Source organism: Argentina silus, assembly GCF_951799395.1.
Source record: "Argentina silus genome assembly, chromosome: 4".
NCBI classification, from domain to species: Eukaryota; Metazoa; Chordata; class Actinopteri; order Argentiniformes; family Argentinidae; genus Argentina; species Argentina silus.
In genome coordinates, this window is record NC_139658.1 from 3235395 (window position 1) to 3252310 (window position 16916).

The 16916-nt window shown below is 46.2% G+C and overlaps 1 protein-coding gene across 1 annotated transcript in view; it reads right to left on the reverse strand.

The window, feature by feature from the left end:
* The window catches only part of slc25a26 (solute carrier family 25 member 26), a 37457-nt gene extending 21425 nt beyond the window's left edge, over positions 1-16032 (reverse strand). Inside the window, exons 1-5 of the mRNA XM_083668079.1 lie at positions 15902-16032; positions 13582-13738; positions 12983-13101; positions 6902-7006; positions 6686-6733 (exon numbers count right to left, since the gene is read on the reverse strand). Of these exons, the coding sequence (XP_083524205.1) occupies positions 6686-6733; positions 6902-7006; positions 12983-13101; positions 13582-13738; positions 15902-15934 (462 nt within the window). The 5' untranslated portion in view covers positions 15935-16032. The remainder of the gene's footprint in view (positions 1-6685; positions 6734-6901; positions 7007-12982; positions 13102-13581; positions 13739-15901) is intronic.
* Positions 16033-16916: the final 884 nt, after the last annotated feature.

A 16916-nucleotide genomic window follows, 5' to 3' on the forward strand; every position in this document is an offset into this window, starting at 1 on the left:
TCTTGACCCCTGGGTTCCCCTACACATGTTAGAGGCAGTGGGCTGCCGTGAGCTAAACTAAACAGACGTGTCAGAACTGGGAGGGGGGGGGGGGTTTGTGCTTAAGATAAAAGTGGGGGAGAGAGGGATGACAGCAGGAGAAGGAGAACGGGAGGGAGGAGAGAGGGATGACAGCAGGAGAAGGAGAACGGGAGGGAGGAGAGAGGGATGACAGCAGGAGAAGGAGAACGGGAGGGAGGAGAGAGGGATGACAGCAGGAGAAGGAGAACGGGAGGGAGGAGAGAGGGATGACACCAGGAGAAGGAGAACGGGAGGGAGGAGAGAGGGATGACAGCAGGAGAAGGAGAACGGGAGGGAGGAGAGAGGGATGACAGCAGGAGAAGGAGAACGGGAGGGAGGAGAGAGGGATGACAGCAGGAGAAGGAGAACGGGAGGGAGGAGAGAGGGATGACACCAGGAGAAGGAGAACGGGAGGGAGGAGAGAGGGATGCACTGCGTTTCCCCTCATGAAAGAGCGTCGGTGCTGTTAAACGAGTATGAGGTTAACCTCTAATTACAGGGTGCTCCTGTCGTCTGGCTACAGCGCAGCGCTGATTTATCCTCCTCTCTCACGTCCCCAGGTGAAAGTACCAGCAGTAATGTTTTATCTATGCAGCTAGATAGGTTATTGAGGCGAGGAGAGCCTATATACAGTAGAGTTATAGCCTAATATCGATTATCACACAATATAGTCCAGCTTTTTATGAGGTTATATATTGTACGTGTGTGTCATAATTGGAAATTGACTCAACTCTCCTTCTCTTGAAACCCCTCTACTCCTTCCCTTCCCTCCCTTCCCTTCCCCTCGCTCCACCAGAGACCCCTCTCCTTCTCGAGATATAACCCCACTTCCCTAACCCCTTGTCTAAAACCCCTCTCCCCCGACCCTCCCTCCTCTAGAATCCGTTCTCCTCCCACCCTCCCCCCTCTCCTGCCGCTCCTCTCGTTCTCTGGGTCTCTCGCCAGGCCGACATTAGAAACACATGTGGGGCCCGGATCGTTTTATGCTCGGATTGAGGCAAACACGCAGCAAATTGTGGGAAGCAAATGTAGCCCCGAGACCTGGAGAGATACGCTCATTACTATGGCAGCCATGTTGGTCACGTCCACAGCCTAGGCTCTCTCTCTCTCTCACACACACACACACACACACACACACACACACACACACACACACACACACACACACACACACACACACACACACACACACACACACACACACACACACACACACACACACACCTTTGGAACAGAGAAAAAGAAAAACTATAACAGCACAGTACTGTCAAACATCCCTGATAGAAAAAGAGCATCAGCATTGGTTCTGAATCCCTGCTTCGTGTGTCTCTGTGTGTGTGTGTGTGTGTGTGTGTGACTATGGACTGATCCAGACTTGAAGCTGGGTCTCACTGGTGGGTTCTGGTAGTTCACAGGGTTGTAAAATCAATCTATTAAGTGTCATGTTAAATGGGGGGAAAAAACCTAGAATCTCTCTATTCTCCTCCAGTTAGGTTGGTTTGGTCTGGAGCTGGTAATAAGACATACTAGCCTACTGGGCACAACATTCTTCACTAACTCCCTAATCATGGTCAAATAGACCTTTTGAATGGTGATGAATCACAATAATACAAGCAAAATGGGAATGTCGCAACATTAACACTGATGATATGTTTCGGCTATATGGTATAACTGCACTGCAAATACTGTGTCATTTAATCTATGGATGTGGGCATTTTTCATTTTTTTAATTACACACATGCACAAATGTATGAATCACACATCCCTGATGGATTTCTGTGGTCGAGGGAATACTCTGCACTCTGCAGACACACACGCACACACACAAAACACAGATGTATGATCCATGGGTCCCTATGGGCTCAGAGTCCTATGCATCATGCTAGTCAGCTAAACACAACAGCGTAACTGTCCCCTAGCCAAGTCCGTGGATGAGTACCGAGCGCCGTACGTGGGGTCTGTGTCCCATTCTCCACTCACCGCTCTAGCCGGCAAACTCATCTAACTCGTACAACTGTATTAGTCATCAATAACACTGTTTGTTGTTCTTCCTCTGGCCCCGAGGCTCTGACTCAGATCTACACCAGGAGCCATCGACCAGCACCTGCCAAGCTACGTCCCAAAGGGAGTGTGTGTGAGGGGAGTACAGTGCACAGATACCACGGTCCTCCTGACACACACACACACACGCATGCACACGCACACACAGACAGACACAGACACAGACAAGAGAGAAAGAGAGAGAGAGAGAGAGAGAGAGAGAGAGAGAGAGAGATTGATCTCTTACCTTGGCTAAAGAAGGCCAGTCATTTAGAAGAAGACCAGACACAGTTAGTAACTCTCTAAGGACTCATGCCATCGCTCACGTAGACTGATGTGTGCATAGTAATAAACCACATTCGCTGACGGACATTCATTCACAACAGAGTAAACCATCAGTTTCCCGCTGACACGTGTCTGCTAAACTAGTTAGCATTGGATTTGGTCAGCACTCAGAAAAGGTGATATCCACAGCAGGTAGGCTATATGCTAACCAACCAAAATGTATATTCCTGGGACAACGTTTGGTTCATACTCTGATTATGGCTACAGACAAGAAACAATAACATTATTTACTCAAAGCTGTTCAGGAAGAAACAAGTTACTGAACGGGACATGAGGGTCAATGTAATGATATGCAGAGTCTGAGACAAAGTTGAAAATGTTGACCATGACGATGTGTCCGGACGTATTCTCCACTCGGTCATACCGGCTGGGCCTATGTGTGGTCATGTCAGTATGGCTAGCCTCATGTCTCCTCACTGGTGAGGCTGGTGCTAATTTAGGATGGTGATGGAGCGTTAGCTGAGGCTAACTGCTCCTGTGGAGGGGGAGTGGATTACCAGACGGAGCAGGTCCCAGCAGGATGGGGGGTTCTAAGGGAAACAAGGGCACTGCGGAGCGAAGGTTCCTCCCTAGCAGAAGCAGGAGCAGCTGTGTCTCCTCTCTCTCAGCCCGGCTGCACACCCAGTGCCAGCTCCAAATATGTGCTGATACCTGATACCTCTGAACACAGATGGACGTCTCACCATACACCCTCCATCTCCCTCCATCTCCCTCCATACACCCTCCATACACCCTCCATCTCCCTCTCTCTCTCTCTCTGCTTTCTCTATATTTCTTTTGCTCACACACACCTAACCCAAACCGCACACACACCCACACCTAAACCATACCACACACCCACACATTTTACTAAGTTAACCTCTACACACATAGGCAGGTAAGGGGGTCAAATGAACAAAGGTCAACCGGTCTCTCAGGCCTACCCTGCTATTCATAGGTCAGTCTATGGCAAAACAAGAGACATGTAGGAGGCAGATGGAAAACCATTTGATCACAAAGCAACAATGAATTCAGCTTATCCACAGTAACACGTGTGTCTGTCTCATCTCAAATAGCCTCCATTGGAGTGTTTTAAATGGGTGTTTTTTTAGGGAAACCCTGGACTGTAAGCTGGTTCCAACGACCTAACACACTGATCCTAAAAATGGAACTTCAAACAAAAAGTAGGAGGAAGCCTCCATTCCTTCACACATGTGGAGTATATCTTGCCCTCACGTACGCAAAGGAAAATAAATACTCTCTCTGTCTCTCCCTCTCTCTGTTTCTCTCTTTCCCTCTCTCTCTGTTTCTCTCTTTCCCTCTCTCTCTCCTTGCCAGAGAGTCAGATGAGGGTGTATAAACACTAGCCCGTATGGATCAGCGCACACAGGGACAGGATATGAGAGTGCTTCTGGTCCTCTGTTCTGTTCTGTTCTGTTCTCTCTGAATAACGTGCGTCACACAGAAACATGGTTCCTCTCCAAGGGCCATAGAGGGGTCAGGTCTGTCATACACTTGTTTACCAACCGATTCATAACAGGGTTGGAAATATAACATAGACCAATAACTATCAAATCAGAGACAAATCCGAGCATACACACACGTACGCACAAACACACGCATGCACACACCCACGCACAGCGTTCCACCTGTTAGCGGCAGAATCCAGTGTGACTGAGGCAGAGCAGGAAGGTAAACAGCAGGGTAATTCAAACAAATTGGGGCATGGGGTAAGGTCTGGGCCTCAGGGGCCAAAGGCCCTCCACTGTCAACAGGCTGTTGGAGGGAGAGAGAGAGGGAGGGAGAAGAGAGGGGAGTAAGGGTCAGAAGACTGCCGTCTTTACGTCCACCTACACTGTCACGCTTTCTTCTCCCTATTGACACAAAATAGTGTTCATTTCCAACTGATCTAGGATTTTTATCTCAACTGCATCAATTGCTTTTTGAGTTATGAGTTTCACCTATGTGATTTGATCGTAATTTAGTCATTTGCCAGAGTGTGTTGAGGAGGGGCAGGTTAGACAAGCAGACTGCCATTGCTATGACAGGGAAATGGGACTGTGGAATCTGTATACCCTTAAGCTCTCGCTCTCGCTCTCTCTCTCTCGCGACATAAATCATCTCGCTTTTGTTGCTGTCTGACGCACCTCTGACAGTTCACTCTCGTTCTCTCTTTGTCTCTAACCTGCCCCTCCTCAACACACACTGGCAAATGACTAAATGACTATCAAATCACATAAGTAAAGCTCATTACTCAAAAAGCAATTGACGCAGTTGAGATAAAAATCCTAGATCACATCTTAACATCTCAGGGCAGAGAATATAGGCACTCAGTCATAAATGTTCACTACTGTGAGATAGAAAAAAGGCCATCAATTTCATCAGCGTGATTGCTGCTCATAAATGTCATAAAGCCAGTTTGGTGAGGCAGGGAAGGGGAGGGGAGGGGAAGGAACTGTAGGAATCTGGTGGGTAGCCTACAGTGATAATCTTATTCTGCCCTCTAGTGGGGAATTGTAAAGAGAGAGAAAATATAAAATCCAATCTGGGGAAGGTGCCAAAATAAATTCCATCACAATAAAAAGTCCTAATTAAAAGATTTAACCACAGGCATTTACATAATATGACTGACTGATCTATCAAACCAAATGCTGTTCTTGGCTAAATGGACAACACATGCACCCATGATGTGTATGGGAATCCACAACCAATTTTCACAACAACATATTTACATGAATTAAGGGATTTTGGCACAGGCAAAGCACAACAATTCTACAGCAGCACACTGTGGTAAATTTCATAATCCATTTCATGCTCTATTTGGCTGCACCTGCTACCTCAGCAGATTGCAAAAATAAACGATTGCAGTTTGCAAATATACATCTAAAGCAAGATCAATACATGAAAGTTGAACTAGCCTTAGTACCTCATATTATCTTAAAGGCCTACTGTGAGTCATCTCTGAATCAGTCAGTCCTCATACACTTCTATAGTACCCTTATCATCCTGCAGTAACCTGTAATATCAGCCCCATCAGAAATCACTTCTGAAGGCTCTTTAATGAATATACATCATGGAGAAGACCCCAATTAGATGGCCGTGCTGGGGGAGCGGCGTGCTGCGTAAACAAACTTATCTTGACAGGGTCGCCGAGCCAGGATGAGATAGCGGATAACTGGGCCGAGAAAATGAATTACCTTCCTGACACACGTCAAAGCCAATCGCGAGGAGGATCCTGGGCGCTTCCCCTCCCGCACGCACCAGCTACCCGCGCCCGCCCGTTTCATCTGGGCGGTTAGTATGCACGCGGGCCGGGCGCCAGCCTTCAAATGTATTCATTTATTCACAGCCCCTTGGAGAAATCAGAGAGCCTTGTTGTCCTTTTTTCCCCTCGGTGTCCAGATGGAATTTGCGTGAATAACATCGGTTTAGTGAGGCAGAAAATAAGTACAGGCTAGCACAGCGGTAGGGGACTATATTACCTCCCGCAAAAAAAGGAGAGAAAAGCGAGTGTCACCTTCATATAGGCCTACTTATTTTCTCTCTCCCTCTCTCGCGCTTTCTTTCCATATCTTTTGAAAATGAGAGGACGGGAAAAAACTGGATTAATACAAGAAGTCTACACCCTGCTTCAATCCATTACACATTATCATGCGCTGCAGGTGCAATTAAACGCTAGATAATGAATCAAAGAGAAGAGCGGGCGCTCTATTAGAAAAGGTGCAGCCGGCATCAAGGGGACAATGTTCATTATCCACTTTTTGCCGTCGTTTTGTTCCGCATTTATAACATCGCTAATTGTTTTAATTAATCAGATGGAATTCCAATAGGGGGGACGTTTCCGATCCCAGTACCCATGTGCATTTAGAAAGCGCTTAGTTTCACAACAGGAGAACATAGTGTTGTCTTCCACACCTCTCGCATGAATTCACTCCATCAAAATAGTCTTACACGCAGAGTGAAATGATTTCATACATATAACAATATGTATGAGCATGCTGTGGTAAACATATATTTGTGTAACCGTACTGTGAGGGTAAACTAAAATAAAGATGTACCAAGAGAGGTAGAGGCTTGAAACTAGAAACTATGGAACTAAAACTTCCATGAGCTTTTTGTCGTGAAGATCAATGCTCTTAGTCTAGCCCAGTGTGTGTGTGTGTGTGTGTGTGTGTGTGTGTGTGTGTGTGTGTGTGTGTGTGTGTGTGTGTGTGTGTGTGTGTGTGTGTGACATGGAAGGTGGGTGAAGGACCGGTCCTACCTCTCGGAGTACTGTGCTCCTGAAGCCTCTGTACAAGCCTCTGACACCCTGCACAGAGAGAAGAGATATTTTATGACACACAAACACACAATTTGACTTTATGAAAAATACAATACAAGTGGTATTGACTTCACTGATCTACTTGGAGTAACATGGGTGTTGGATAGTGGTGGTGGGGTGTGATTGGAGCAAGGTGAAAGAAAGGTGATAAAGTACCTCTTCTTTGAGCGTAGCCAGCAACACCTGGTGCGTGCTGGAGGACAGCGAGGCCTGAGTCCTCTGTTTGACCACCTCAGTGGGCACTCTGATCAGACACGCCACCTAGTAGAGGGAGGAACATATGTCACCGAGTCACTCACACACACACAGTTGAAAAGTGCAGCTGTTTTCTATCTCTAGACATAGGACACGACCTATGAGAGCAATTACAGTTTGCTTAGGTCGACTAACTAGTGTTTGTGTTCCTGTGTGCCAATTAATGACCCAGCCAGTGTGACTGACAAACCGCTCCTTAATAACATGACACCTGAACAGCAGGTAAAAAGGTCACTGACTCACTGCCTATCAGTGTCCCCACACACACACACACACACACACACACACACACACACACACACACACACACACACACTTCTCCATAACCCTGCCTTAGATCTTCCAGTTACAAATGCCAACACGGCCGCCATATGTCAACAAAAATATGGACTGCCAACGACTCCTCGTGCATTAATATTTATGTGGCACCTCTTGCTTCATAACACCCCACGCCCTTAAGGCAGGCAGGCAGGGCCGGTCTGCTTTATTTACCATTAATGTCGCACTGGAGCGGAAATGCTAGGGAGCAACAGGTAACGGAAAGCAATCTCCCCGACCGAGGAAGGTGAGGAGCCCCCCGCCACAGACCCCTGACTGGCACAGACGCCAACCCGCTGACGCTACCGTCATCTTACCCCTCCTATGGAAGACTGGAGGGAGACGGAGATGAACTGTGGCCCTCTCTTGTGCGTCTACCTCCTTACCCCTTCGGTCTCGCTGGTTTTGGGAAAGGGTTTAGCCAGGGGTGGCTGAGAGGAAGGACCCCAAGGGGGATGAGGATGTGATGTGGCCTATCACTGGCCTTTTGGCCTTGTTGTGGGACACTCACCACTGCGGGTACACTTTTGGGAGCTCTCTGTATTTCAGGCCCTCCTCTCCTCCTCCTCACTCACACATTCTGTAAGGGCAGGTCATTACGTGCAATGTATGTATACACATGGGAGATGGTAGGGGGAGAGTGACCACTCTCACGAATGCTGCTTGGGTATGAGTGATGGGTGGTTCAGTTTGTCTGGGGGCAGCAATTAATTTCACTATTCATGAAGCACAAATAGAGACCACAACACAGTAGCTATCAGTCAGTCACAGTAAGTATATGTCGAGTCATTTTCTAGATCACTCAAGTGTGTTAGAACAACATATTGTATAAAGGAAACATACTTTGTTACAGTTAGGTCCAGGAGAGCTATCTGGTGTCAATTTAGATTTAGATTACACTTTCAAACAAGACAACTAACGAATCCTGTATTTGTGTTCAAGGTGAGTTTGACCGTTCTCCCACCCTCGCATGGTGCAAGAGTGCCACCAAGTGGTCAGACTTGACACCAGCGCGCCATCTGTCTGATATCCAACCTGACAGGATCCATTTCCAAGATCTCATTTGCGCTCCCTTTGGCTGGGTTAACATTTATGATACATTGTACATCATGTTTCCCCAGCGTAATTCTCCAAAGGATCAGAATCACGGCACTAAATGGAAAGAACAGTGTGTATGACAAGTAATTCCTGATTTAATTGAATCAGGGGGCTTGGAGTCGTGGCGTGCGCGCTCTCGCATCAACTCACGGGAGTGCGAGGGAATGAGACAGATTATACCAAATAAATTACGGACATTGTTTATTTAAAGTAATTTGAGGACTGCCATGGGGAGAGATGGCTCGTGAGGAGGGGTGCGTGAGTGCACAGCCTCTCAGACCATTTCAAAGGGAAAGTCAAGAAGAGGAAGGCAAGTTATGGTTAGGAGCTGTATGCGAGACCACGACGCGCAGGTATATGGCGCTGGCACATCATTAGTGTGCGGAGAAACAGATGGGATGCAGATTTAGGTGTCCCCCATTTAAATTGTTGGTTGTTACCTCACGTTTTGGGGAGAGGTGTGGGACCTGTGGGTGGAATGCTGTCAAGTTGACGGACGTATGTCTCTTCAACCCCTCGTTTCTCTTTCCCTCCTACAATCGGGCCTGTAGTATGATAAATTCGTTGGATTGGTCTTTGACATTCCCGCCGTCATTCATCTTTATTTACAAGCAATTCGGAGTCGGCGGCGTTAATTAGCCCGTGTTTCCCTGGCTTGCCGCCGTAAATACTAATGACGACGCTTTCATTTCCAACCCCGCGAAACAACAACCAAAGAGTCCGACACTCAATCACCGGGAATACCACCGCGGAAGGAAACGGGGGAAATTAACGGAGGCTCAAAGCACAAATCAGCAAGCAGGCTAATCACTCCCGGGCTCGAGTCGTTACCTCCATCCCGTCCCTCCACCCCACCCTCTCTCTCCCGTTCAGGCCAGTCCACCCCACTGTCTTGCTCCTGTGGTCAATCAATCCTGGCCAAGATTACCGACACACGCCACAGGTAGAATAACAGGGGTTTAAACAATGGGATTGGGCCTGCCTCCAGACAACGGATAAAGACTAAACTAATTGGATTCATTTGGCTTTCAAAGTTTTTGGCATCGACAGAAAGAAAACTGCCTGCCTCACTAACAGTGCATATTGGCTTAACAGCCACAGAGCCAAACCCATACATAATGGAGCAGCCTCAGGCTCAACCAGTGGAAGAAACTCTCTATGATCTGGGGTAAAGCAACAGACTGAGCAACATTATTTTGCCACACTTCCAGGATATTTGCAATAAACATAGCCTAACTCCAATCTGTCACCAACAGGACCACAAAGTGTGTGGTTTAGTTTCAGATTCTCACATCCAACTTCTATCAACCAGCCACCCACAACACACATTTCGATCTAACATTTATAAGACCATCTCTGGCATTTCATACACAATGAGACCCCCGTAACCCACCACCCCTGGCTTTATTTTGGAATCAGGAGGCTCCAACAGAACATGCTGGGCCATCTCAGATCACCTCAGCTAGCTGCCCAGCAGTGCTACCGTGCTTCCCGCAAGTTGGATTTCCATCAGAAATCCCAGCCAATCTCCCACAGGTAGTAATGCTTGTGCCTACATAAAAATCACCATCTCTGCTCTGAACCGCTGCATATCTGGTTTACTTTGAACCCTCAGACGGGGCTCCTGAGACACACGTCCTGCCAAAACACATCAGCGTGAGACATGAGGACGGCACTGGGCAATTTCTGCACAGGACAACCAGTCACAGGCTGGATAGTCATATTAGATGTATGGGTAAGCCACTTTCCTTCACAGACACTGTGTATTTTGATCATATGCCCCATTTCTGGAGCACAGCTTCATTGGGTGAGGCCAGGTGAAAGGAGAAGGAGGAGGGGGAGAGGGGGAGGGGGGCAATAAATCACAGCGATTCTTCTCAGAGGCGATGCATGGATTATTCTCTGTGCCAAGTTAAGTAGCTGCCAGTTGCCCCCCCACCACCCTCTTCCCCCACAGCCCTCTCTCCCTTCTCCCCCCTCCCTTCCTCTTGTCATGTCACACTATATTTTCCAGTACATCCTCTGAGGAGACAGGGTTTATAAATGCAAGAAAAAGTCAGCTCCCTCAGCTTGACAAATGAGCTTTCAGGGCAGATGTCGGGCGAATGGGAATGAAGATAAATCTGATATAATGGTAGGATAACAACCTGCTAGCCCCTGACAGACACCATCAGCTTCCACATTCTTTATGGGACTCGCCGCAGTCACAACAACACAAAGAAGCTTTCTCCTCCCTTATTCCCCCTTTTTATTTCCTTCTCTTATCTCTCAGTTTTTATTTCTTGTCTGACTCGATGTCTTTGTGGCTGTCGTTCTTTCTTTCTGCAACAACAATAAATAGAGAAAAAGATCATCCGAAACTAGTCACAGAGGACGTGGCCCGCACATGAGCATCGATATGACTGGCCAAATTTGAATGTTGTCTGAAGGACATTATTCTCTGCGTCTCCTATGAAGTCATAACGGAAAATGAGAAAACCTGAACTGCGACCGTCTGAGACAAATCAGGATAGTCACTGACAAAACATGAATGTCAGTCACCACCGTAACGTAGAGTGAGGCTCTCGGATTAGGTCCTCATATGTTGGCGCACAGTTGGCATAACAATGAAATGGAGTCCCCTGGGGCTTTGACTGGGACTTAATGTCACCTCATTTCATCCTGAAAGGTCCTGTGGTCAGGCCATACCTGCAGCCAGCTGCTCACAGAGAGAGAGAGAGAGAGAGAGCGAATACAAGAAACTAACTGGCATCTCTGCTTGACAACAGGCAGGAGCAAAGTAAGGTTAAGGTAATGTGGAGAAGAAGGAAAAAACAAAAACCATAATGGGATTCTGGTGTTTTCATTTGTGGTGACGAGGCAGCCCTGTTTTGTATTCATGCGCTGCAGGTAGGGAGCGGTGCAGGAGATGGGCAGAGATGGGGCTTGATGAACGTGTCAGGGTGTGTGTGTGTGTGTGTGTGTGTGTGTGTGTACTAAATCTCTATTCCTCCTTTTAAAACAGAAGACAAAATAATAAATACTAGGTAGCCACATATCTCAATTCCACAGGCACTAAAAAGAGCACAGAGTCAGGTATCGGAGCACCCTCAGTCAAAGGGCACAAGCAGGCTTGTCAAAGAGGCAGGTGTGTTATTAAATGGATGATGTCAGAGTTGGACATGAGGACTGAGAGACAGAGTTCGAGTCTGTGAACTTAAACCCCGGGATACACACACTGCTTTTGATGATGTGGTTAATGATGCCTGCACAGGTCATGAAGATTACAGCTGGAGTTCACACTAAACCTTCCAACACCTCTATCTAGGGCACAGAGAGAGGACGCTTTGAAAAACAACTTCAAAAACCCCAGTTTTCTTTTCTTCTTCTTTTTTTTTTTTTTTTTTTTTTTAAGATGATCATTTTGGAATTCATGATGAGAGAAGAAGAGGGGAAACAAAGACAAAAATGTCATTTTCGACTGGTTAATTAGGTCCAATAAGGAATCGTGGGTAAAAGACAGAGAATGACATGTCTGGAAGCGACTGCGTAATCTGGAGGATGTTTTGGTCTTCTTTGACTCTGGGATGACCCAGGGTAGGCCTTTTATGACTAAGCCCGAAGATTACTCGCTTTGAAACACGTAACAACTACCTGCGATACACAAGGACACCGCCCCTGCTTGGCTCTGCTCCACAGATCTCCTCTTTTGATGTCATCAAATCCCCGGCAGCAGGTGAAGGGTTAAAGGCAGTGCTGACCTCTTCATTACCTCTCCCTATGATGTTCTGAGAGACTCACAGGCCTGTATCGACAACATCAAGCCCAGAGTTGCCCCTCTGGATAAATACTGTGTAGCTGATGAACAATGTGGGTATGATTCAAGGGCAAAATATGGGCAGAGTCAAATACCAGGCTTACCTCCAATTCTCAAACGACTGAACAAAGACAATGCAAAGTACTTATATTATAGTATAATAACAGCTATTTTATAAACATGCAAAACTTGGAAATGACATCTATCCAAAAGCCGCCATGAATACTAAAAAACACTATTTTGCAGCAACTTGCAGAGGAGGTGGTACTGTAGGAGGAAGGAGACCCCCCCCACCCCGCTATTATGCCAACATGAATATCCAGTCCCCGGAGGGTCCGGATTCCTTGGCTGTCAGCGATTAGGACTTGACCAACAGAGCAAATTGTGCCGCTCAGCGTCACTTTAAAGCCCAAATCCCCAAACAAAATTGGGGGAGTCTTGGGGCCTGGCTGGGAAAACAGCTAAGTCAATAGGCAGTAATGGGATCTTATTTACCCAGCTGGTGGGGACATGTTAAGACGCCCAGGGAACCCTAAGTCACCCAGCTGGACCCCAGGGCCTGCAGCCAAAACCACATTCTAACCCCTCACCTCGCTCACATACTTGGTCTGAGAAATCTTCAGGGCAATTATGCAAAAAGGCATGCTATATTGTTCATCTGGACACAGAGAGAGAGAGAGAGAGAGAGAACACAAGCAGAGGATGAAGAGGAAAAAGAGAAGAAGGGAGAGATGGAGAGAGAGAGAGGAAAAAAAAGAAGGGTGACGTACTATTTCTCCCAAGGAGGCGGCGAGCATGTGAGTGACAGGTGCCATGTGCGGTGCTGAGAGCGCTCCGCGGGCCCTGAGCAGGGACTTGGTGCTCTCGTAAGTGACGAAGAACGCAGCAGCTGAAACCAAGCAGAACCATCGCAGTTTAGGGCCCATTAGTCAACCTGCATACAGCAATTAATAACTCTGCAGACAGGGGTGAGGGAGAGAGACCAAGAACAGGAGGGAGGGAGGGAGGGAGGGAGGGAGGGAAGGGGATAAAGAGAATTAGTGAGAAACATGGGGTGAGGGAGAGAAAAAGTTAAAGTGAGAGAGAGGGAGAGAGTGCAGGAAGAGCTCAGAGGGTTTTCTTACAATAGAAAGAAGTCTGAAGAGTGTATCTTTAATTTAAATGTACACACATACGGTCATTAGAATTTTTATGGAAATCTCCCATTGACATCAAATACAAGATAGGATTCAACGTACAGAGAGCCATAGAGAGTGGTTGTCTAAGCCCATCAGATGATCACTATGGGGATATTAATTTTTGGCACCAGAGATAGGCCTACATCTGTAGGGTTAGTGTGGTGCTACAGTCTATTGATCTCAGAACTCACCACTAGGGAAGGAGCCGATGGCAGCTGATGGGACCCCTGCATAGATGCCCCGGAAACCCCCAGCCTTGTGGAATCCCTGCTGGCTCTGGAGTCTGGTCTTAATGGTGTCCAGGGGGAAGAGGGTGAGGTCCACACACATACCCGCACAACCCCCGGCCTGGTGCAGGGAAAAGAAACACACGCTCATAAGACAAACTATCAATTACGCAGACACATACACACACTAAATATCTTAGGACCGAGGGAGACATGAATGAGTTCTCTCACTCACACACACACACACACACACACCTACTCTTTATCTCGGTGTGACTGAAAGTGAACAGTACCATGACAGTGCAGGAAAAATGAATAGGCTAAGCCATTGTTCCTACTCTCATATTGAGAGTTATCATTATGATACTAAACAAAGACTACGTCCTTGAGATTTGCATTTTGATATAATTTGGTAAAAGTCTAGCATTTAGGACTAGCCCTACAACCTAACAGTAAAATGCAGAGAAAGAAATGTGCTGCTGCTGCAGGTAGAAAGTATGGCAAACGGCTTCCCATTAGTGATACGCGGCTTGACTCATAACCCACAGTCCCGGCGGCTATATCTGCGTGGCGGGCGGGTTTAGGGTCATGAAATGTTGTGTGGATGAATAAAGAGAAAACAATGCATTAAAGAATCCATAAATGTATAATAATTTTGCAATTAATATCTATAGGCTACATTGAGTTTCTTTTATCTGGCATTAGTGTGTAAGCCCAAGCTTTAGAGCTTAACTATTCAGTGCCAAATACACGCCAATCGCCAAATGTTTTTGGGAACTTGGGCAGAAAAAGTTCATATTGACTTTTTTTCACTTTATCACATATAGTCGGGTGGTTGCGGAAGGGTTATTAGCATTTGCGGGTGGCTGCAGCTGAACAGTTGATAAATTAAAAAAAATAAAAAATAAAATAGGGATAAGCAAAGGCTTTGACTTCTGGTCAAAAAAAAAAAAAAAAGGGTCTAAGAAAACATCTAGCAGAAAAAGTCTTTAAAGGTGTTTAGAAAAACATGAAACGTCTTTAATGTTCAAGTATAGACCCCGGTCAAGAAATATCAACACTTATATTTAGTTTTGCAGAAATAACTTGGCTTCTGTAAGCTTAAGCTAGACCTACCAAAGACCCTAGGCTACTTAGTGTTTTTACTGATATCAATTTAGTTTATGAATGATTAAAAGTGAGTGATTAAAATTGGTAACAGAATGACCAAATTAAATCGGTAATGGAATTACTGAAATTGAATTGGCTACATTCACTTTTTGTACAGGTTGTACAGAACCTAAAAGGGCTCTTCGGCTGTCCCTGTGGGAGAACCCTTTACACAGAGGGTTCTGCATGGAACCCAAAAGGGTCCTTCCACAGGGACAGCCGAACAGTGGGAAATCATACAGTAGTAGTTACAAACCACTGCATTAACATCCTCATCAACCACCACATCAACATCCTTATCTCATGCTCCAAAATTACACTTCATTGTTGTTGAGTACATAGAGAAAAGCAAAGCCAGCAAATCACGCAAATACAGTAGCGCAAGTAACTGTCTTTGAGAATGGTGACATACATGTTTCACACTTACGACAGTAAAAGATCAAACTGAGACAGACAGATATATCCTTAGGGTCCTTCCAACACATTACACCCCACTCTTTCTGCAGACATATTTTAATCTTCATTTGGAACAGATATTTAGTTTTGGCGAAATGTGACTACATAAAAAAAATCCAGGGAGATGATAGTCATAGATATAGTCCGTAATGTGTTTTTGTAAAATTTTCAGTGGGAATTGTCCAGTGGGAAATAGTCCTTCTACATAGAGCTGTATAGTTTGTTTAACTGAAATTGGGTTTTTGTTTGGCATACAGTGAAAGATCAAGTCCCAGTATATAATTCTGTTAGCATGGAATTGCCCATGAGCAAATAAGAGCACCAACTATTAGTGTGCACTTTCAATGAAAAACTGCAGGACGTTTGCAGTACTCACTGTGCTTTACATTAAACAGGTCAGTTGTTAAGAAACCCTAATCCTGACCTTCCTTTATCAAAGCTGAGGATGAGAGCCATAGTATTGCCATCAACCGCTTTGCCATATACTGACAGGCTACTGCAGTAGCAAACTATTCTATGTCATTGTAGTATATACAATTTGCAGAGTAACTGAAATGCACATACAGTCTCGCCCCAGTCTACATTGAGGTGAAGTACTTAACACAAGATTGCTTGCATGGTTACCCATGGTTGTCAAACAAAATAACATCACCAATGCATAGGGGAAATACACCATTACCACAAGCGATGCGGTGAATTCTCTTCTCTCCATGTTCCGTGTTCAAAGTCCTCTCTTGTCAGCACCGTTCTGTGTATGAATTTTCACTGTGGATCATGTTTCACACTTCACAGCAGTCAAAACATGCTTGTCAAGGACGCTGCCATCTTGGTGGAATGCGCTTCCTCGTGACGTATCACAACATGGATCACGTGCGCCCCACACGAAATCTCGTGCGTGCTTTCGCAGATTCGCCATATTGCTTCCGGACATAAACTGAGACATTTGGTTTGCTATTGTTATTCGTTGTTTTCTTCATGGAATTAAAAATGCATCTATGAAGTAAAAAAGCCCTACATCAAATCAAAGCACTATGTAAAAAATAAATAAAATATTAGAAGGTTATAGTGGGCATTTCATCTTTCTTTGAATCTCTCACAGGTTCAGGTTCTCTCTCTCTCCCTCTCTCTCACTCACTCACTCACTCACACACACACACACACACACACACACACACACACACACACACACACACACACACACACACACACACACACACACACACACACACACACACACACACACACACACGCATACATACATTCCCTTGTCCTCTGACATCATAGAGCTGTAGGGCATTGCGGTCTTGTGGCCTATTCTCTCCTCGTGCCATAGTGGTGTGCAGTGCCCGTGTCCAGGTGAGCGCGTTCCTTTGGCACGGTGGCTAGGTTATTTATGGGCCCCTGTCAAAGAGGCAGCACCTCCTATTAGGGGGGGCATGAGAAGGGCTACAACCCTTTACTCAGCCCGGCCCCAATGATGTCTGGGCTGAGCGCGCCGGGTTTGAAGCTCCGTGCCCACCATCCATCTTGTTGATGTGTCTCTCGGAGGAATCCCATTGGGCGAGAGCCCCAGCTGTGGCAGGAATGGGCTTCTGTCTCTTCTGCTCTGATCTGTAATGGGCCAGAGGACAAACGCGGCACACTTGCATCTTTCTCGCTTTCTTTTCCCCTCTTGAGCTATTCACAAGATAGGG